Here is a 24,207-nt window from a genome sequence, read left to right on the forward strand (position 1 = left end):
AACTGATTCACAAGCAATAACGAGACGAAAGGGCGGGAAACACAGACGAGACACAAGAAAGCACATGGCAAGCCAATATATAAATATATATGTCTTTCTCACACAAAACCCAGAGTCCCTAATCATGCAAATTCTTGCTACCTGCTCATAATGCTAAGTGATTTCCCCAAATCATGATTTTGGTCCAGATAAGTATAATTGGTCATAATCAATTAAAATCATCCCAATTTGGGTTGATATTTGTTTCCCTTACAAAGGGTGGTGGAGAATATATTACTTATCGTTGTGATCAAAGTTCATGATAATTCCTACAAATTTGGTGAAGAATAATGTTTAAATAATACTGTGCCTCATTGAATCCTCTACACAAGTCAAGAACTGCTTTAAGTAATACACCATCTCTAAATTTAATCATATTCTGTCTTTACCCAGACCTGTTTGACAAACTCAATATGGTGCCTTTTCAGTTCCCAGTTCCCATATGCTCCTCCCCACTCTTTTTTTATTATAAATATACTGATGTTGCATTAAGAGTTCTAGTTTTTTCCTTGTAAGGTTTTCATTAAGATTTTCCTATGAGCCTTTTTAAAGGTTGTAACCTGCTTTTCTGCCTTGTCTTTTCCTGTTACGGCTATTGGCCCTCTCGCTGTTAAAACTGCCATGTTTCTGTTTTTTCAACATATCCCCTACCTCACTCAGTTCTGTTTCTTTACCTATAGTGGAACAATAACTTTGCCAGTATTTATTTTTTGTTTGTTCAATTGTTCTCCTAGCTTGTGCTCTTTTCATCTGATATTCTTGTATGGCTTCCAGTTTCAATGTTCTTTTTAATATTCTAGAAGCTTTAGGTCTGTTCTTAACAGCATTGGAACAATCCTCATTCCACCATGGAACAACTTTCTCCCTTCCCTTTCCTTTTTTATATCCATCCATCCATCCATCCATTTTCTTCCGCTTATCCTGGGCAGGGTCGCGGGGGCAGCAGTCTAAGCAGGGATGCCCAGACTTCCCTCTCCCTAGAGACTTCCTCCAGCTCTTCCGGGGGGACACTGAGGCGTTCTCAGGCCAGCCGGGAGACATAGTCCGGTGGGACATGCCCGGAACACCTTCCCAGGAAGACGTCCAGGGGGCAGCCGGAAAAGATGCCCGAGCCACCTTCGCTGTCCCCTCTCGATGTGGAGGAGCAGCGGCTCTACTCTGAGCTCCTCATCTCTAAGGGATCACCCCGCCACCCTGCGGAGAAAGCTCATTTTGGCCGCCTGTATCCGGGATCTTGTCCTTTCAGTCATGACCCACAGCTCATGAGCATAGGTGGGAGTAGGAACGTAGATTGACCGGTAAATCGGTCAATCTTTTTTAACCACGACAGACTGGTACAGCGACGGCATTACTGCAGAAGCTGCACCGATCCGTCTGTCAATCTCCCGTTCCATCCTTCCCTCACTCGAGAACAAGACCCCCAGATACTTGAACTCCTCCACTTGAGGCAGGGACTCTCCACCTACCTGAAGTGGGCAAGCCACCCTTTTCCGACTGAGAACCATGGCCTCAGATTTGGAGGTGCTGATTCTCATCCCATCCCATCCTTTTTTATAGAGATAAGTTAATTGCTTTGATTAATATTGAATTAAATTTTTCAGTACAGTCATAAATTTTACCCTCCATCTTAAAACTTTGTAGTTCTAACTCACAACTATTATTCTATTTCTTCCAGTCTGCTTTCTCAAATTTCCATCTAGGTTTGCTTTCCAAACTTCGTCTGACTAGAAACAGATTCAATATGTGTTTTTAACCATTCAAGATTACAGTATCAAAACATTGTCTCATGACATTATTATGAACCTTGAGATGGAGACCAACGGATACTCATATCAGCATAAGACACTATACAACTCCCAACGAGGTTAAACAACAGGAAAGTAAGGAGCAAATAATATGAATAGAAATGAATAATAAAATAAAGGAATGAATACATATGATGAATATTGTAAAAAATGGGATAAATTAAATAGAATAATAAAATGAAATAAAAAAGAAACAAGTGTATGTTTCTATCCAGATCTATCATTCCCCCCTCTTAATCATATATGAAATAATTAGATTATGTATGATTATAAATCTTAATGATTAAAAGCAAGCAACCTCTCATAATCATGACAAACCAACAACAAAAACAAAAAGTTTGGATGATCAGGCCATACTTTTCCCTTCTCCATGCCCTTTAAATTGACAGGTCATTTTCTCTTTCATACCGCGTACTAGCATGAGAAAAGGGGGTGTGACTAGTCTCAATGTGCTGTCGTCTGACCAGCATTTTACTTTTGACAAAACAAATACACAACTTCAAAGTAATCTACATGAGCAAGATGATTAACACCCCTGACACTACAATTGTTACAAATGCTTTCAAGTGATTCCAGATTGGTCCTAATATTGGTCCGAACCATGTATCCCACTCAGATGAGAATATAACATGATCTTTGTTGATTTTAGCAACCTGTTCATGTAGAACTTGAGCTAGATTGAGGACAACTTCCTAAGAATTGTCTGGAATGTAAGAACAACACTCAGTACCAATTATTTTACAGGTTCCTCCCTGAGAGGCTAACATTATATCTAAAGCCATTTGATTATGTAGAACAACTTTTCTCATTGCATACATTTCAACAGAGATGTTGGTGATAGACTGAAGAGTACTGTTTGCTGTTTTCTCAAAAGCTTCCTGTAATGCATGTACTTCAGTTTGTAGATCAGTCACTCCGAGGAATGGTACAAATCGCCCTAACCACTTTTCAACCTTGGAAAGGGAACGCCAAGTACGTGTCAGGATTAAATGATGTCTAACATAATCTTCTGACACTACTCGAACTGCTGGTAAAACATAAGCCAAATAACACCTTCCTCTCCATCCCTTAGGAAGGAACGGATAGGCTTTGTTACCACAAACAAAGTGTGTGCCATTAGGAGCAATGAGAGCTGAATTTGTGATAAATGTCATATTACATTTAGAGACCTGAAAAGTCAGGTTTGGGTCAGACTGACTTCCGGCATTCCTTTCAAAACACCAGAAGGAAATGCCCTCAGATTTTACATTGAGTGTAAATTGGGTATTGGAGCCAGTATTATCATATTTAGGCAAATGCCAAGAGTTGTAATGTGGATAAGAACAACCTCTGTAGTAGCACATATTGCTTGTAACCTCTAGGTGAGTATTCCAAGGAAAATCGACCATCCTAAAGACACATCTGTGAGAATTTGATATTGTTAATGGTCTAACAACTGTGCATTTAGCACCACCTTTAACTTTTGGAACAATTAGTATTTCCAAAAACTATAGTGTAAGTGTACCCATTGAGGCCCCCGTGTACTCAACTCAACTCAACTTTATTTATATAGCGCTTTTTACAATTTTCATTGTTACAAAGCAGCTGTACATGAGACACATTAAATACAAGTATGAATTCTAAATTCTAAAGCAGCCCCCCCGGCCAGGCAGATAGTGCAAAACAATATGCAAACGGTGGTGAGGAACCCAAAACTCCCATCGAGAAAAAAAAACTCAGGGAAACCCAGGCCCAACCAGGGGATTCCAGTTCCCCTCTGGCAAAAGCTGCTGCCTCTGCACAGGCTCAACAGTGCTTGCACAACAAGGCTTAATAAAAATATAAAAATTAAGGATTTAAGATTATCATTAACAATCTAATAGCATTTGAAATGTTGTAGGAAAAACAAAGTTGTTGCGTCCTTTATCCAGCTCTATCCTCTTAAGTCTTGTCAGGTCACCGCTTCCCATTCTCAGCTCTGCCATCAGGTGTGGGCATGAACTGCATCCTGCGGTAACCTTGGAACAAAGAGACAAGACTGGCTGAGAGTAGAGTACTATTCATCACTCTTTGATGCAACAAGTACATCATTTGTTGTTGGATGTGTTCCTGGTTCCGGTTGATCTAAATAATGCAGCCTAAATCCTCTGAGGATTAATATTATGGAGGTGTAGTGTATGCAAGATTAAAAAGATGAGTCTTTAGTCTAGATTTAAACTTACAGAGTGTGTCTGCTTCCCGGACCGTGCAGGGAAGAATATTCCAAAGTTTAGGCGCTAGATAAGAAAAGGATCTACCACCTGCACCTGATTTTGAAATTCTAGGTATTACCAACTGACAGGACGCCTGAGAGCGTAATGTACGTGGAGGTCTGTAATACAATAGAAGTTCATTCAAATACTGCGGCGCTAGACCATGTAGGGCTTTATAGGTAATAAGCAAGATCTTAAAGTTAATGCGATGCTTTATAGGTAACCAGTGCAAGGTTGACAGAACCGGGGTTATATGCTCATACTTTTTTGTATGTGCAAGAACTCGAGCTGCCTCGTTTTGAACCAGTTGCAGTTTTTGTAATAGGCCCGCAGGGCAACCACCTAGAAGTGCATTACAGTAATCTAGTCTTGATGTCATGAATGCATGAATTAATTTCTCTGCATCTGACAGTGACAGCATATGACGTAATTTGGATATATTCTTAAAATGGAAAAATGCAATTTTACAGGTGTTGGCAACATGGCTTTCAAATGACAGAGTACTGTCGAATACAACACCAAGATTCTTAGCTGATGACGAGGATTTTATGGGGCATCCGTCAATCGTTAAGCAGTATTCTTGGTTGTTACGCATAGCAGTTTTCGGTCCAGTAAGTAGCACTTCTGTTTTGTCCGAGTTTAGTAGTAAAAAATTGTTACTCATCCACATTTTTAAGTCAACTATGCAATCCTTTATTCGATCGAACTGCTGGGTTTCATGAGGCTTCGAGGAAATATAAAGATGAGTATCATCAGCATAACAGTGAAAGCTAATTCCGTGTCGCTTTATTATATCTCCTAGAGGTAGCATGTATAATGCGAAGAGCAGAGGCCCCAAGACTGAGCCCTGTGGTACACCGTACTGGACTTGTGATTTGCGGGACACCTCATTGTTTATTGCTACAAATTGAAAACGGTCGGATAAATAAGACTTAAACCATTTCAATGCTATTCTGTTAATGCCGACGTAATTTTCGAGTCTATGTAGAAGTATGCTGTGGTCAATGGTGTCAAATGCAGCACTGAGGTCTAGCAGCACCAATAATGAAATACAGCCACGGTCAGACGCTAAAAGCAGATCATTTGTAACTCTGATCAAAGCAGTCTCTGTACTGTGACATGCTCGAAATCCAGACTGGAATTCATCATTAATGTCATTCCTTTGTAGTGGCTGTATTTCTACTTCTTCCAAATATAACACTCTTGGCCATATATTCTTAACATCATCTTGATGTTTCAAAATTAAATAATCATACATTTGCAACAAATGAGCCGATAAAGTTTTTGATTTATCAGATGTTTTCGGGTCTCTAATTGGAGCACACCACTTGGATTTAGGAATATGTGTTTTCTGTACTAAATTTGCCAAAATCTCACCTATTTCGCCCATGTCATCTTGTTTAGCAATAGAGATCAGATCAGGTAATAGTAATGGATATGCTTGCAATTGCCATGAAGTAGCAGCTTGTGGAAAATATTGACATACCCAGCATTCAGATGCATTTACAGTTCTGGCATAGACGTTAGCCAAAGTCATTTCTAAATTGACATCATTCTGAACTTCTAGCTCTGGATAATAGACAGAATATGGACTAATGCATGGTAGGAGACCCAACACAAAGAACAAAATCCCTGCCATTTTAATTTGGTTCATATCCTTCAGTGTAATAATTAAAAATCATCCATTGACCTGGCTTTGATCTAGATTCTGCTTTAAATTGTGTATGACAGTTATGTGATTTAAATGTCAAAATCCCTGTATGTAGATTAATCGAAGGCCAAAACAAGTATTGAGTGTACACAGTTAAAGTCCAACTTGGTCTTATTTCAGGATGTTGTACCCATTGGTCATCTTGAGTTGAAGTAAAACCTACAGCCAATATAGCATCGTCATGTGACAGCAATCTCAGAGTGTCTAGCGGTGGTCTGTGTAGTTCTAATTGCCTTTGTTCTTGAAATGCAGACACATAACCAGAATTCACCAACTCTTGATAACGTGGTCTCTCTGCGTACTGATCTCGAGGTTGAAAATAGAGTGACGCCTCCTCTTATCCGGTCTGCAGGTGGTTGGTGCCACAGAGTTTCCTCTGTATGATATGGCCTAAATCTCTCTGCAAACTGCTTGAAGGCTGCTGACATCAATCTGTAAAGACAAAAAGGAGAGAGAAAGGAGACAGAGGAGTTCCACATTCAAGGAAACAAATGATGTCATCAAACGGTGTTAAAGCGTTGACCTTATTTTAACTATTTTGACTCCCTTGCAAAAATCAAGCAGAGACCAAGCGACTAAGCTGTAGTTTGGTGTAAGGTAATAACCCATCACCCTCCCCCTATGTTCATCGTGAGGGTGGCCCCCAAGTCAATAAAAGACAAGGTTCTTCTCACGACTCCATCCTACAGTGATTCGCCGGCCTCATTTCGATTTTTGGGAGTATGAGCTAAAGCTAATTTACAGTGACTAATGAGTGTCCATTTAGTCTTGCCTAATAATTTCACTGCAGAAGATCTAACCAGTAAGACAACAAAAGGACCATCCCATCTTGGTTCTAAGCCTGAATGTTGCAGCTTCTTGACATAGACCATTTGCCCTGGCACAACACTATGCCCCCCCTCTTGGGGTATTTTCCAAGCTTCCTGAACCTGTTTTTGAGCCTTTTGTATAGCCTCTGTCAAAGTCATGCAGTACATTAAAATTGAATCCGACATCAAATGCACATCAGCCTCAGCAAGATCTGGAGTTCCTGGTAACGACATTGGTCGCCCTGTGATAACCTCAAAAGGACTCAGCCCAGTCTCTTTGTTAGCTGATGAACGGATACTGCACAGAACTAACGGAAGGGCATCTACCCATGTCAGCCCTGTTGTTCCATATTTTGCCAGTCGTGTTTTAAGAGTCCGATTAACTCTTTCAATCATACCTGATGATTGTGGGTGCCCTGGACACTGAAAGTGCCATTGCATTCCCAGAAGTCTGCAAACTTCTTGACACAACTGGCCAGTGAACGTTGTGCCACAATCAGAATCAATACTGGTCGGCATTCCCCATCTGGGAATCACATCTCGAACCAAGACTTTAGCAGTAAAAGCAGCAGTGCCTTTCTTAGTGGGGAAAGCTTCCACCCATCTAGAAACTTATCGACTATCACCAAGACATCCTGATAACCCTTACATTTAGGAAGAGTGATAAAATCGCATTGCAATTCACGAAACGGCCCAGAGGGTGCAGGTGGTCGATTTGAAACTGATGGAATCGGGGGTGCCGAATTGTGTTTTTGACATGTCATGCATCCTTTAGCTACAGCTTCTGCATGTTTCCTGAATCCTCTTGTCCACCATAGTATGTTAAAGCGTGAACACATTTGAGAAACCCCTATGTGTCCTACATGCTGTATCTGTGTGGCCAGATAAGGAAGCAAGGCTTTTGTAACTACAGTTCTGTTTTGATATCTCCAAATGTTGTCATCTGACAATTTACAACCATTTTCCATCCACTCCTATTTTTCTTCTCGGGAGCACTGATTTTGCATCTCCGCTATGTCTTTGAGTTGTGAGTTATGTTCAATGACCTGCAGTTGACATGCTTGAGCAGTAGGAATGTCTGCCGTTCTTGCGGCGGCAACCTTGGCTGCCTGGTCAGCAAGAGAATTTCCCTTTGTTTCAACCGAATCGCTCTTCGTATGAGCTTTCACCTTCAATACCGCAACCTTTTGCGGAAGCTGCAGAGCCTTTAAAAGATTCTCCACCACTCCACCATTCTTTATAGGCTTACCTGCAGAGGTGAGGAAACCTCTTTGCTGCCAACCTGCTCTGAAATCATGAACCACACCAAAAACGTAGCGGGAATCACAGTAAATATTTACTGTTTTGTCAGTTGCCAATTCACATGCTTTTGTAAGGCCAATCAATTCAGCTTGCTGAGCTGAGGTTCCTGGTGACAGGGCCCCAGAAGCCAAAATTTCTGAATCAGTGGTAACTGCCCAACCTGCCTTGCGTTACCCATTGTCCACAAAAGATGACCCATCAGTGTACAAAATCAGATCAGGATTTTGAATTGGTACATTGTCTAAGTGTTCATCTACGCTTAAATTTTGTACAATCTCTGCACAGTCATGGCCGTCTGGAGTTGCTTCAGACGGTGAAAGCAATGTGGCTGGGTTTGAAGGTGTAGCTTTTTCAATAACAATGTTCGGTACCTCTAGTGCTGTGGACCATTTGATCCATCTTGGAAGTGTCACACGTGCAGCTCTACCTAGAGACAACAAAGCATGTACAGAATGTGGACAACGAATGGTAAATTTTTGATCAAGCACTACAGGAGTCACAAAATACAAAGCAAGATTAACTGCTTGAACTGCTCGCAAGCAAGGCCCCCACCCCAATGCTACTGTGTCAAGTTGCTGAGAATAATCTTCAATAAGAATAATCAGTAACCTTTTTGTTCATGAACATGCAATGTGAATGATTTCCTGTGATCTGGTATTCCCAAAGCTGGAGCTACACACAAAGTCTGTTTCAAATTCTCAAAACATAAGTGAGTATCAGGATGCCAGTCAACTAAGTCCTGTGCTCTGGGATTCCCTTTCAACAAATTGTTAAAAGGTTGTGTTTTCTCTGCATAGTTTTCATTCCAACTACGATTGTAGTTACAGAGACCCAGAAAAGATCTTAACTCTCTGATTGTTTTGGGAACAGGATGTCTTTTAACAGCCTCGCAGCGGCTTGTTGTTATTTTCCTCTCACCCTGAGACAAACTCTGCCCTAGATAGATTACCTCACTCTGACATAGCTGAGCCTTTTTCAGATTCGCTCTGTGACCTTGGCTGTGCACAAAATCAAGCAGCCGCCTGACATCTCTCTCTTGTTCAGCTTCATTCTCTGAACAGACCAGCACATCATCAATGAACTGGATAACAACTGATGTTGACTCAAATTCTTTCAAGTGTCTATGTAGAGCCTGATGGTAAATAGTCGGGGCATTATGGAGGCCTTGAGGAAGACGAATAAACGTGAATTGCTGACCCTGAACTGTGAAAGCAAATTAGTATCAATCAGGAAATCTACGTCTGTTAGTATCAATTAGGAAATCTACGTCTGTTTGTGTGTTAAGAATGTGGGCCCACATATAAGCCATCTGACTTATGCATAACCACTGCCTCCAAGGCCCTGAGACAGTGGTGACCTAGTTTCCCCGTACCTCTTCAGCTGGCTGTTGGACGGCACCCATCAGCCTTTGTTGTGTCTCACTGGAAAGCTGAGCAAACTGATAAACTGGATCTAAGACATTGGAAACATTGGGAGGAGGGGAAGGAGGCGGAAAACTTTGCCCAACACTCTGCTTTATCTTTGCATAGCAATTTTTTGCCCAGTGTCCCCTTTTTCCACAACGCACGCAAACATTCTTTGGCACAGTATTTCTGGACCGATTTTCAGAATCTGCTTTCAAAGACCACATTGATTTTGAGGCTTGGCTCTCTGCACGAGCTACATCACTTGCAGTTTTCATCAAATCATCAACAGTGAAATTAGTGTCTGTGGGAGTACCTAAACCCTCTTTCCTGTTACAATCTCCTTTTCTTATTTCATATAGTAACACATCAAGCCAAACTGATAAGAAAGGTCCTCCCTTTCCTGGGATCTTAATAAAGCTCACAGGGTCGCCCTTTTGATCTAGCCCTGAAAACATTGAAAATGTCTCACACATCCGTTCTGTGTAATCCTCAACATTCTCATTAGCTTTTTGTTTGCATCTGCTAATCTCATTCCAGTCGACCTTTTGCTATTGTGCTTTTCTGCACCACATCTTAAACCTTTTCCATCCTTCTATCTCTGATCTAGGGTCTGCCATGCTCTCATCATATAAAACATCACCAAGAGCTTCCTTCAAATTCCTTCTGTCTGCGTCTGACAGATTCACTGAGACTATGCTGAACCCATTTCTTACTGACAGAGAAAACACCTCGTTAAGAGCTTCCAGTCGAGCTAATGCTGCCCTCTGATCTTTTCTCACATCCCCAACCTATTTTGACCATTTAAACACGTCTTTGGCATTTGCAGCCACATATTTGTAATGGACTTCATCACGACCCTGAATCTCACAATCCATTAACATGTTTCCATCCTTTGTTTTCTGAATATAAGCTTCAGTTTTCTTTTGGCCTTTTTTAACATCAACCCTCAAGGGTCTGAGTCTTGCCTTTGCTCCCTGAAGTTCATCCGAATCAGTCTCTGTGTCATAATCAGTATCACAGGATTTAAGGATTTTCCGTTCTCTTACAGAAGGAGGTTTTTGCTTCTTTTTCTCCTTTTTACCCTGTTCAAACTGATCTTCGAACTCCTTGCACCTGTCCTGTAAAGTTTTTATTTCTACAGTCATAACTTCCTTCTCTTCGTTACAGTTTTCCACCTGGGATTTTAAATCATCAAACCTATCTTGTAATCCCCTCAGTTTGCTTTCCATAACATATTTCTCCCTGTTATGGGTATCTTTGTCTATTTTCATTTTCCCATTTCCTGCATTTAGACAAGGTAACAAGAGTCCAAGGAACCTGCCTTGAATCTCTTTTCCTCATTCTCTTAATTTTTTTCCATACTGTCCTAATGTCATTAGGCTCCCAAATGTCACCTTTCTGAGCTTTGATCTTAAATTTTTCAACTATTTCTGCCTCAGTTTGTTTAGTGGCAAAACATTCAGATAATTTATCTGACAATTCCCCTGCTATTTCGTGTAGTCTAATCTCTACATCACCCTTAGTTTCAGACATCTTTTCGTCTATAGTTTTGTTTCCCCACATTGCCATACCCATAATGAACAATTAGAATCAATCCCCTCACACACACCGTGTTAAACCACGGTACCGATTTACTTTTGATTCTTTAGATTCTTTAGATGGATATGACAAACAACCAACTCACACTGCTGTAGGCGCGCCCCAGTTGCAGCAGCACGATGAGGAGAAGACCTGCAGGGTTTCCCTTCGTACCTCTCCTCCGTCATTCCATCCTGCCGACAACGCCATATGATAGATCCAACTATGAGATATGGCTTGTAGATCTTATAGATCTAAACTTTGAGTCCAGTTTCACTAGATCTCTCTCCGTCAGGAACAAATAACACCTGTCAATCCTTTAACCTAACCACCAGGGAGATATAGAGCTGAAGGGAAGAACAGCAGGCAGGAGACGAAGTGATGTTAAAAAGACAGACAAATGATTTATTGAATAATCTCAGTTGTGCGTTGATGCTCAGTCAAGCTCTGCCAAACTTCGTCTAACTAGAAACAGATTCAATAAGTGTTTTTAACCATTCAAGATTACAGTATCAAAACATTGTCTCATGACATTATTATGAACCTTGAGATGGAGACCAACGGATACTCATATCAGCATAAGACACAATACAACTCCCAACGAGGTTAAACAACAGGAAAGTAAGGAGCAAATGATATGAATAGAAGTGAATAATAAAATAAAGGAATGAACACATGATGAATATTGTAATAAATGGGATAAATGAAATAGAATAATAAAATGAAATAAACAAGAAACAAGTGTATGTTTCTATCCAGATATATCCAGTTACTATAACTTTGTTTATAGTTTTATTCCTTCCTTTTTTTGGTCCGATGATTTCCTCCGAATCAGAATATCTGTCCTTTCACTTGTGAAATGACTGTCCTACCTGCTGCCACTCTTCACAATCCATATTCACAGATGCATCTACACTACTTCTGCCATACTCTACATTCACACCAAAGTCGTTGCTAGACCCGCCATCGCAATGCCAACTAGAGGTCTGTATTGCGTTATCTGATATATATTCTTCCGGTGCGTGATTACAAGACGGTAGCGGGTCGGAAACTCTATTACTATGGCAGGAGCGGGTCTTTGGAAGGGGTGCCCACTCCCGACATCATTTTAACTGACCAGATGTAGAGCCTGATCTGAGGATCTTTGTTTTCTCTGCAACATTTTGTCTACTTTATTGACAATAAATTGTAAGATCAATGTTGTATACTAAAAAAACGATAAAAAATACTGATATGTTTTTGTGTAGCCTATTTTATATTTGTTATTGATAAATTTAAATGTAAGATCTGAAATCTGAGATCTGAAAATGTGATCTAAACCTGATCTCCAACCGGAGATCCGTTGGGTTGGGACGAAAAACCAGAACACAGAGTGATTTTTCAGCGGGAGCGGGTGAGTGCAGAATAAAATTTAGCGGGCGTGGGCAGGAGGATAAAAAACAGTCCAGCGCAGACCTCCAACGCCAACCTTTCTCCGCCATCTTGCTGGCGGTTAAGTCACTCAACTCTCAGAGGTGTACCATTATATTGTTTCCCACTGGTCACACAACCAGGTTCCAGCTTAGCCATCACTCTACACTACCCTCTTCAGGAAGATGTTAACATGAAGAAATGCAGATTTTTTCCTAACACAACATCTGTTAAGACCCTGACATGGCGCTAAGCACTTTTTCCACATCAAAGTTTTTATAAATACGAATGTTGCGGGCCCGAACATGTTTTACGTTTGTATTTGTATTTATGTTATTTCGCCGGCGGCCGTCCGTGAGGGGCTGCCGGCTGTCTTTTACAATGCTATTATTTGATTTAAACATTTAAATAAATACAAACGTAAAACATGTTCGGGCCCGGTCCTCTCTCTTCGACGGACCGTTCGCTCGTTCTCTTTATGCTCCAGTTTTTTACTTCTGTATTTCTAAAATCCTGCCAGGTTATGCTAGCAGCCAGCTAGCTAATTCAAATGGGTATTCCATAAATACAGTTTAGAAATGAATATCAACCAAACAAATGAGCAAAACTGCCTATTTTTATTTTAAAAGTTATCACAGTTGTTGCCTTTTTAAAATTGTATCAGGTGCTAATACTTTAGCACAGTGGTTTTCAAACTTTTCAGATCAAGTAAAGGTAGTTCTTGATCTGAAAAGTTTGAGAACCACTGTGCTCAAGTAAAATTAACTAATAAAATGAGTTGTTCCAAGCACCACCTAATGGCCGCCATAGAAAATCACAGGAATAAACACTCAAATTGATAGTAGAGCTGTGATTCTTTACTTGCCTCATGATTACAAACAGGGCTCTGTAAATTACTCTTATTGGGATTTATTTACTTTGTGGGGACTTGCAGAAAGACTACAAACCTATATCAAAGAACATTAAACACAAAAGATAAGTATAAATGTATCCATAAAGATGCAGAGAACAGCTGTTTATAACACACAAATATCTAGGTTTAAGTAAGTCTGTCTTGTTTACTTTCTATTACCCACTCTTTACTGCAGCAGCTCGTCAAAGCGGTGTGTCGTAACTAAATCGTTACATGCGTTTCATTGATTTAACCTCGCTTAGATGTAGATGCGTGTTGTATAAGCGCTTTACAGCATGAACAATAACAGCTTTCAACAGCGGTTCAAGTGCAAAAACATAAGAGGCTTATTTTGCGTGCAGCTCGTCGGAAGAGAGAGTGAGAGACGCACAAGCGTCTGTCTGCTCCTGCTCTGTGATTTAGATGCCTGTCACACACCTGAGTTACATCGACCAATGATAAATAAACAAAAATTCATACAACTACATAAAACTTGCACATAGGCTATACGAGATGTATTACGTATTTATCAATCATGTATAACATTTGAAATTGTATTTAAAACCCAAAATTAATATATAGAGTTTTTAATTTCCTGTCGTGTCACTTACCACGAGGGGACTCTTCAAGTACCACTAGTGGTACATGTACCACAGTCTGAGGACCACTACTATAGCAAATTAACAAAGAAAACAGAGGCCCATTTACACACAAGACTGACAATTTGAAAAATTGTAATTGTACAAGAGTTAATATGTTCACTTCTCTCTTCTGCACAGGGACCACAGTTATCCAGGTGACGGCGACAGATGCAGATGACCCCATGTTTGGGAACAACGCTAAACTCATTTACTCCATACTACAGGGCGATCCCTACTTCTCAGTGGAGTCCAAAACAGGTGTAAATCTGTTAAATCTGTTATATTGCAACATGCATTATTCCATAATGATCATTTCAAATATTTGTATTCTTTATTGTTTTACATCCCAAAGTTTAGGTATTGGGATGTAATTATGGTCATTCAGAATATGTACTTTATAAGTAATAATTAACAGCCAATATGCCAATAATAGGCATTCTAATAATAACTAGTCAATACTGAGAATTGCCCCCTATTTTGAAGCCATACCTACAGTTGAAAAAAGCTGAACATTTTGGAAAAATAAGTGGATTTTTGAAATTGAAGTTTTATTTTTAATTTAGTCCTGCCCTGAGCAAGTTATTTCACTAAAGAAATGTTAACAAAGTTCACACTAAAGAATAATAACAGAATTTCAAAAATAGCCCAGGGCAAAAGTTTACACGCCCCTGATTCTTAATACTGAATGATGTTACCTAAACATGCAATGAACGTTTTTATGTTTAGTCATAGTTGTTTAAGGGTTTCTTGTTTGTCATGAGTCATTAGACTGTACACTCCACTGAGCTTCAAAACAATCACCCAGGTCCTCCAAAATCTTGGCTTCTTCAGCATTTCTGGATATTTTACTCATGTCAAGCAGTAATTTTATGATGTTGAGATTCCTCTTTTTACATTGAGGACAATCAAGAGACTCATACACAACTATGGCCTTTTATTTCAGTATTATTAGCATTTAATTGCAAAAAGTTGGCAGACATCCAGGTTTCAAGTTCTCGAAGACAGCAGACATTATAGAGGGTTAGGGCTAACAGAGTTAGGTTTAAATGTAAAGTAAATTTGAATATCATCAGCATAACTATGGAAATTAAGACAAGCTGACCCAAGGGAAGCACACAGATGAGAAATAATAGTGGACCAAGAACTGAACCCTTTGGTACGCCACAAGAGACAGTAGCTGTATGACATCTATACTTATGAATCCTTACTAAACTCTGCCTATCCGATAGATATGAAGTTAGCCACTGAAGGACAACACCAGTGATACCGATTTCAGATAGTCGAGAAAGGAGTACAGAGTGGCAGAAAGTATCAAAAGCTGCACTTAAATCAAGTAGCACAAGGATCTTGTAGACACCCGAGTCAGAAACTAGGAGGAGATCATTTACCACTTTTAGAAGGACTGTCTCAGTGCTATTGTCAAAGATTTTGAGGCAGGAAGAACCCAGATGCAGGCACTGGTGCAGACGGGAATAACAATGACTTTATTATAACACAAAACAAAGACCCAGGTGGGGGTAAAACAAAATACAAGAACAGGAACAAAGACCACTTAAACTTAACTAACAAGGACTAAACACAATACTAGACAATACAACTAAGACTAAACTTAATTTACTGACTTGGGGAGAACATCACAGGCAATAACAGGACAGAACATACTAGGGACGTAAACACAAGGCAAGGGTATCCACAAGATCAAGTAATGCGAACACGAAACACATGGAATCGAAATGAAAACGAACTTGCACAAGACAATGAACACGAGGGCATTTTATAGAGGAGATTGACAAAGGATAATTAACAGGAACCAGGTGACAGGGATTAAACACTGAGGGAAGCTAACGAGGAAACGAGATGGCGGGAACAAAGACGCAGACCGGAGAGAGAGTATAGCAAGCCGATAGGATCACTATCTCTGCCTCCACACACAACCTAAGGCTATGCCATGACTCCGCTGCAAGAACAAGAATTAATATGACATGATGGCGGAATCATGACAGCTATGATAGGGGTGGAAGCTTTTATGAAACGGCTCATAGATTATTTTTCTCCAAATGAGACTGCAAACTCTTCAAAAAAATTTGATATCTGAAAAAGGTTTGATATCTGTCTAAAGTTGTTCATAGCGGTGTTGTCAAGACCAAGTTTCTTAAGGAACGTAGTAATGGCATCTACTTTTAGATGGGACACAACCAGTGGTGAGGGATCTGTTTATAATAAGTGTAATGGGTTGAATGAGCGATGGCAAGACGGTTTTGAGTAGGTATGTTGGAATAGGATTGAGCGTGCAGAAGGCAGAGTTAGATTAATTAATCCGTCTATAAACAACAGATTTACTTGTGGGCAAGAAATTGCTAAGAGGATGATGTAGTAAAGGTGAAAAATGGTGAGGACAAACAGATGGAGAGAAAACTTGGTAGATGTTATCACATTTACTTATGTTGATCTTTGATGAAAGTTTCCATTCATTTCAGAGACATTAATAGCTTTGGAACATGGTTTAACAAGTTTGTTGATCTCAGAGAACAGGCCTTTTGGTTTATACCTAGCTTTATTAATAACAGTGGAGAGGTAGGAAGAGCATGCAGAATTTAGTGCTTCTTTGTATAACAGAACTAACTCTCACAGATGGATGTAGCGTGCACATTTAGAAACTCCAAGGGTTTTACACCATGTATATGTAGATATATTTAAGCAGGAGGGAGTGTTAGGCTATGGAGCTGCAATGAGCTATAACAGAGATCCGTAGTGTAAATGAGAGCAAAAACAAGCCTGAAAATGACTAGGGCCAGCGGCCTTATAGCCACAAAGTTTTAACATTAACAGGGAGAAACATCTCCTTTTTGTTCCAGACAGCACTCACAGAATGCAGTACAACCACACTAAAGAGAACCACGTAAGTCAAACCAAACTGGGTATTATCCTCAAACTTTTCAAGACACAACTCGCTCAATAAGTACAAACTTCAAGCAGCACGGGACCAACAGATAGGCAGGGCAGAGGGCTCGTCGAAAAACAGTAATGAACCGCTCAGCGTCAGCCTGACCGAGATAGCCAGAACACATTAAAACACAGCTCAATGAGAAAGAGAATGCTTGCTCACCGTGCGTGTAGTGTGGCACAGCAAAACAGACAGTTGGCATGTTTCAATAGTGGGTAGCTGAACAGAAGTTTGCAGACAGGTCGCATCTCAGTAACGTAACAGTTTCAAGTGCTCAAGTAACTACACTGTAAAAAAAATATTTGTTTACTTTACTTAATGCAATTGCATAAACTTGTTGCCTTGATTCAGTTAAGTAAGCGTAACTAAACTGTATTAAAAAATAAAAACGTTTAATTTACAAAAATAAATACAATATTTTTTACTTTTCTGACTCAAATTTACTTAAATGAATTAAATTGAAATGACCTAATTTTGACTGTAATTTTATGTTTACTAAACTCAATTCTTTCAGTTTATTTATTTTACATTTTCTTAGTCTTAATATGTATAACTCAAACTTATGAAACCCAAAATGAGCAAGTACAATAACATGCATTGGTGACATAACAAATCTCCCACAGACTAAGCACAGCCACCACTCTTTTGAACAAGTGTAACCACACATTGAAAATATTTCAAACTCTTCTAAATATCTAAGATAAGTGAACATTAAACACTAATAAGTCTTTAACTTTACTGAAAAACACATAAAATATTCATATTCTTTCAAATGTACTCTCCGAATGCAATCTGACGCAAAGCATGCTGGGAATTGGAAATCCTTCTCGACCAATTGTGTTGAATTGACATTTTTAAATTAAGTCGAAACATATTTTTTTACCCAGAGATTAGATAAAAACCATTGAATCAATGTTGAAAATTGTTTAATAATCAATGTTAACTACATTAAGCTTTTTTTAGTTTTGATCCTATTAATGTTATGATTCCCAAGTGTAAGCATTGTGATAAATTGAGTTTTTTTATGAGCACACACGGAAATCGACACTCATCAGACAAACGTAATCAATGGTATCAAACTAATACAGATCAACTGCAATGCATGCTGGGAGTCATGGATGAGTTTTGTACTTCGAAGTTACCCAGCATGCATAGCATTATAAAGTTTACTTTTGTTAATTGTCACCATTGTTGAGTTTCATACACTGATTCTTGATGTCTAATTGATTTTGTTTGTTGATAGTTTTTGAGTATATCCTGAGATTATGACAGTCACTATTTTAAAATCACAATAATCTTTCATCAGTAACACAACACACTAAAAATGATTTAGGTAATGTAAAAGTGATTTTATCACAACAAACAAATTTTAAGGCACATGGATTGCCATAACATTTAAGATTACGAACAAGAGTAAAGAGCCCAACTAAAGTAAACACTGATCACAACAATGTTTTTTTGTCAAAATAAAAAAATAAACACAGGTCCATTGACATTTTTGATGTCGAAAGTTTGATGTCAAGTTTGTGATGTCAGTATGATTTGCATTTTTTATTTGCTGTTTTGTTTGACTCGTGCATGTTTAAAGTAAAATCTTCCAATAAAAATCTTCACATATAGCCTCCTGGGGATGCGGGTGTGCTTGGCTTCAGCGCCAACAGCGTGTTGTATTTTATTAAAAACACAAGACTTTTCTTTACTGCTAAAACATGTTAGGCGTTTTACTTGAGAAACTTGTACATAAAACTCCAATCACAGTTTTTTTTTTTAAACATGTGACTAAAGAGAAATAAACATAAGCCCATCCTACATCTAGTGGTCATTTTACAGAACAACAACTGAAATAAAGTCGCTGGCTTATTTACACTAATACAAAATGAAAACAACAATAATAATTTTAGTAAAGAGTGTTTCCTTATCTTTTACCAACAAAGCAAACACATCCCCAGCAGAGAGTCCTCTTTAGTTATTTTATTACTTGGATGTTTTTTTCTCCATTCAAATTTGGCTGGGTGGTTGATAACACACTTTTCTGTTTTGTGACAAACTCAAGTTTTGTTTTAATGTCATTTTACCCGGACTTTAACTGCTAATGTTCGGTATAGATTCATTTATCTATATCGTCCATCCAGGGCTAGAGTACGACTCATTTTCAGCCCTGGAGTTTCATGCCTTAGACCGGGCCACTTTAGTTCACAACTGTCTATATTAAAACAATATGTAATTAAAACCTCAGTATATGAGTCTGCAATAGTGCACTGGTCTCTTAAGCCTGACGTTCATTGTGTTTTTCAAAAATATAATTTATTAAACGGTGCCAATACAGTAGCATAAATGTTGCTTCACAGTGAAGATGTATTACAACAATTTATAACAGTATTCTTTAAAACAACACAATGTACTGTTTAACAATATGCAATGTTTAAAATATGCAGGCTTTCTTTCATATGACTTTTATTCTATTCCCTTTTAATTGTGTGTACCGACCCAAACAGAGAACTTACAGGGTGTGGTTGTAGCTAAACAAGCAGGTTTTTATTTATGGTTTCTGAGGGATTTCCACTAAAAAATAAATCCACTGCTGTCTCCTCCTAGGTTTGGACTCTGTGCAGCAATTACATTGCTTGTTGTCCTCAAACTTTAGCCATGGCGTCACGTACAGCGCTGTCAGTTGTGAAAACAACAATGATGGAGCACGGTGGGTGGAACTGAGAAGAATAAGGGGCGTTAAGGGTTAGGGTTCACATGCTTGCAGGGAAAGGCACACCAAAACAAACATACTGGGTTCTTATTTTTCAAGTTTTCTGGGTTGCTAGATGCACCGGGGACCCAACTATAGCACTTAAACACAAAAAAACATGGGGTTTTCAAATGATGTCTCCTTTAAGTAGCACAGGTAGCACACTTTTTTAGTAAAAGACAAAAATTCATTGTATTGTATCAAAACTATAGATTTTTTCTTTTATCCCTAAAATCATTAGGATATTAAGTAAAGATCATTTTCCATGAATATATTTTGTAAATTTCCTGCCTTAAATATATAAAAAACTTTATTTTTATGAGTGGATGGCCTGCCACAGTGCCCCTGATTAACAACTTCGAAGGCCAGATATTGACATATTCTAACAACTCATATATCGATAGAAATCATATTTATTCAGCTTTCATATTACGTAAAATTCTCAATTTCGAATAATTTACACAAAGGACTAGTTTTGTTGTCCAGGGTAACATATTTTGTGTCAAATTGTTACACAAGTCAATATCATCCTTCAGAGGTTCCAATTTATGTATGTATTCTTTATTTTAAGCTTGATAAATTAAACATTTATTCAAATTTTAGCTTTTTGTAGATGTGAAAATTTTGACATCAGGTTGATTTGTATCTTTGATCAGTTTTTTTACATAAAAGTTTGATATCAATTGGATATCAAGTTTGTGATGTCTGTTTGATATGCATTTTTGGCCAGATTTGAAGTCTTCTCAACATTATGGTGCCCGCTGAGAGTCTATCCATTCATCTCACCTCACACTTAATTAGTATTAACAATAGGCTGACTCGTTGCTTTTTGCTCTCATTAGTTTAATATGCTACTCTGCAGAAAAAAACTTGTGAATTTCGTGTTACAGAGAGACAACAGATAGGGGTGTGTTCTACAAAAAAAGTTTTCCACTTAATTAAACAGCCTGCTTTTATACTTTTATACAATCTGCTATAATTTCCTTTGCATCCAGAGGAAACCTCTACGTTCACTAGAATAGTTTATGCCATTAACAATGGGTAAGTCATCTCATTGAAGCCTTAATAAAAACTATGGTTCAGGAAAAGTAAATGTTTAATTGTCCATCTCACAGTTAAATGAAAGTGTTTGATGCTGCAAATCCCTTAAAATAATAAAACAATCTATATTAGCAATAAAAAAATACACAGAAAGTATGTATGTGCATCAAAAATATGCATAATAGTGCTAATGTAATGTCTTAACATTATATTGCTGTGACAACAGTTTTTTTATTTAAATTGCTCTGTTTAACCTTTTAGTAGAAGGGAGTCCCTGCTCCATGCATCTCTCATCTAAGGGGTCCTTGCCCCGAAAAACTTTGAAGACCCCTCCTCTAGCAAGTTCCTTTAGAAACTGTAACTAAACGTCCAACACACTTGCTTCCAATGAAGATTTACAAAATTTGTAAGTTTTGAAATCTTAGAGAGCATGATGGGTTGTAATGTGATGGAAGTTAAGTGTTAAGTAGGTAGGCGCTAAACCATTTAAGGCTTTATAAGTAATTAAAAGAACTTTAAAATCAATACAATACCCAATGGGTAACCAGTGAAGGGATGATAAAATTGGGGTTATGTGATCGTATTTTCTTGACCTGGTTAGAACTCTGGCAGCTGCATTCTGAACTAACTGTAGTTTGTTTATTGATGCTGCAGGACAACCACTAAAAAGAGCATTACAATAGTCAAGTCTTGAGGTCACAAATCATGAATAAGTTTTCTGCGTCAGCCACACATAAAATATTTTGTAATTTGGCAACCTTTCTAAGGTGGAAGAGGGCTGTTTTTGTGATATTTGAGATGTGATTTTTACAGGTTGCTGTCTGATATAACGCCTAGGTCTTTAACTGTATTTGTTGGAGTAACAGTGCAGCCTTCAATTTACAGGTTATAATTCGAGATATTCTGTTTATGTGTTTTTGGTCCAATAAGTAATGTTTCTGTTTAAAAGAAGGAAATTAGTAGTCATCCAATGTTTTATATCGTCGATGCCAATTTGGATAGCTGGAAGGAATCATCTGGTCTTGATGAGATATATAGCTGTGTATCATCTGCATAACAGTGGAAGCTAATTCCTTGTTTTCTAATAAGGTTGCCAAGGGGCAGCATGTATATGGAGAAAAGCAATGGTCCTAAAATCGATTCCTGAGGCAATCCATAATTTACATGCGTTAGATTTGATGATTCCCTATTTAAATGGACATATTAATATCTGTCTGATAAATAAGATCTGAACCATTGTGGTGCCTGTCCCTCAATACTGGTATAATGTGTGAGATGGTGGTCTAGTGGGTTAAACCACTGAACTGGTAAATCAAAGGTTGCTGGTTTGATCCCAGCAGCCACCACCAGTTTTTCCTTGAGCAAGACACTTTACTCCATGTTGCTCCAGGGGGATTGTCCCTGTAATAAGTGCACTGTAAGTTGCTTTGGATAAAAGCGTCTGCCAAATGACAAAATAAAAAAAAATCGAATAAAAGTGTATCGACCTAAAAGTATTTTATGGTCTACAGCAGATGTGGAAAAGTACAAATATTACTCAAATGCAAGTACTATTACTTTGATGAAATTGTACTTGAGTACAACTAAAGTTACCAGTCTACTCAGATAAAAGTAAAAAGTAGCTTATTTAAAATGTACTCAAAGTTAAAGAGACTTAGTTACTTTAAAAGCGGAGGGATACCTCTCCTGCAACAACAACATTAGCCATAGTGCTTAATTTTAAATACAGGTACATCTCAAAAGATTTGAATATTGTGGCCCTCCATGACTAGATCTGGGCAATTCTGTGAAAATGTCAACCTTACCACGAAGAAATTAAGTTTTAACCAGCGGATTTACTATGGTACCAGCACAGATATTTACATTTGGTGGCTCAAATACCCATGTGGATCTCTCTTCAAATTTGTAAACCATTTGTTTTATTTTATAGCATGATTTATCATAGTCAGGTAAGAGCCATTTTCAGGATAGTCACATCCATAATGTACATATTCCTCATAAATGGACACATGAAAATTATTATAAAGTAACTATTTTATGTTCTATAAAGAAGCATCCCTTCTACATTCATTGGGTATTATTGCTTCAGGATTGTGCATTTTATTTCACAGAAATGCTACAAAGCTTATCTTCTCCCAAAAACTGCGTCCCTTTTTTGTCACATCCATGACAAAACTGTAGGATTTCTGTGAAATAAAATTCACAATCCTGAAGCATGTTTATTTTTTTATAGAATTTTTTCAAAGACTGACATTTTTGAATGTTTAGACTCTATCAACAAGGTTTCAGTGAAATATAAACAGATGGTTCAAAATAATCTTAACAAATTCATTCTCTGAGCATTTTTATGTTACGACCATAACGCAAAATGTCACATCCATAATGCTGGAATTGCCCATATAACGAACCCTGCCTTATGATGTCATTTTGCAAAAATGTTAGGGAACAAACATAAAAGTTGTGATGTTCATTTTAAAGTGTGAGGTAATTGTTATTATTTCTTGTCTCGGTCACAGGTATAATTGTGACATCATTGCCCAATATGGACAGAGAAGCCAGGGATATGTATCTGGTCGTGGTTCAGGTAAAAGATATGCTTGGACTTACTGGAGGCTACAGCGCCACAACCACAGTGACCATCAGCCTGACTGATGTCAATGACAATGGGCCCATGTTCCAGCACAGTAAGCTTGATTGAATAAAACCACTTGTCTCTAACAAAAAAATGGTAGCTATTATTTTTAGACAAACTCTCTGTTTGTGTTTTAGGTTAACGTAACTTGACTCCAATTTAATGTATTTTATATAGGATGCATTCTATTGATTAAAAACAGCTAGGCAGAATTAATCACCCACATAATTTCCAAAAGCAAGATGGGAGTAGCCTAAATACAGTAAGCTTTATTTAAAATCAGTGTTGATGTTATATACTGTAATCAAACTCACATCTGTGTTTTTTACTTACTGTATGGGTAGGCAAATGTTATTTACATCATTCCTTTGTTTGTCCAGATTTGTACACATTTTCAATATCAGAGTTTGCTCCAGTGGGCACCACAGTGGGCAGAGTAATGGCGGATGATGGGGACATTGGTGTTAATGCAAAGATTAAATACAGTTTAGACGACTTGGAGGAAAGTAGCACCTTCACAATCCAGACAGACCCCAACACTCAAGAGGGAATTATTATACTATCTCAGGTAAAACATAGCATTTTTGATACATTGTGTGTAATCATTTATCATGAATATAAATGACTGCAGAGTGGACTGACAGCCATGTGATTGAACACTAGCAGCCAGGTTTTCATTAGAGATTTGCGCAAAACTTAAGCAATATTTTCTAAATATTGATTAGGAAAATATTGTGGAAAGACTGCGTTTACATTAAAAGATGTTATGCGATTAAAGTGCATTTTGTTTCTTCTCACGTTATTCTGTCTATACTTCTTCTTTGTTCATTATGACAGGTTGCTAACCACCTTTAGTGCATAGAGCAGTATACCGTTCTAAAAGTGCAATTGTTTATCATTGCACTTCCATTGCACTTTCCAATCACTTCCGGCTTTACTACTGATAGGACGCATTTAAGCTTTTATGCTTTATCTTATTTAAACACCAGCAGTTCAGTACAGTGCTCAGACTAAACAATTAGGCAC

At 38.2% G+C, this 24,207-nt stretch overlaps 1 protein-coding gene across 3 annotated transcripts in view; it reads left to right on the forward strand.

Moving 5' to 3' along the window:
• The window catches only part of cdh19 (cadherin 19, type 2), a 179,394-nt gene that overhangs the window by 36,304 nt on the left and 118,883 nt on the right, over positions 1-24,207 (forward strand). For all 3 annotated transcript variants that reach the window (XM_056738237.1, XM_056738238.1, XM_056738239.1), the window contains exons 4-6: positions 13,963-14,082; positions 23,066-23,233; positions 23,562-23,749. In XM_056738237.1, the coding sequence (XP_056594215.1) occupies positions 13,963-14,082; positions 23,066-23,233; positions 23,562-23,749 (476 nt within the window). The remainder of the gene's footprint in view (positions 1-13,962; positions 14,083-23,065; positions 23,234-23,561; positions 23,750-24,207) is intronic.

Source organism: Triplophysa dalaica, chromosome 23 (assembly GCF_015846415.1).
Source record: "Triplophysa dalaica isolate WHDGS20190420 chromosome 23, ASM1584641v1, whole genome shotgun sequence".
In the NCBI taxonomy this organism is placed as follows: Eukaryota; Metazoa; Chordata; class Actinopteri; order Cypriniformes; family Nemacheilidae; genus Triplophysa; species Triplophysa dalaica.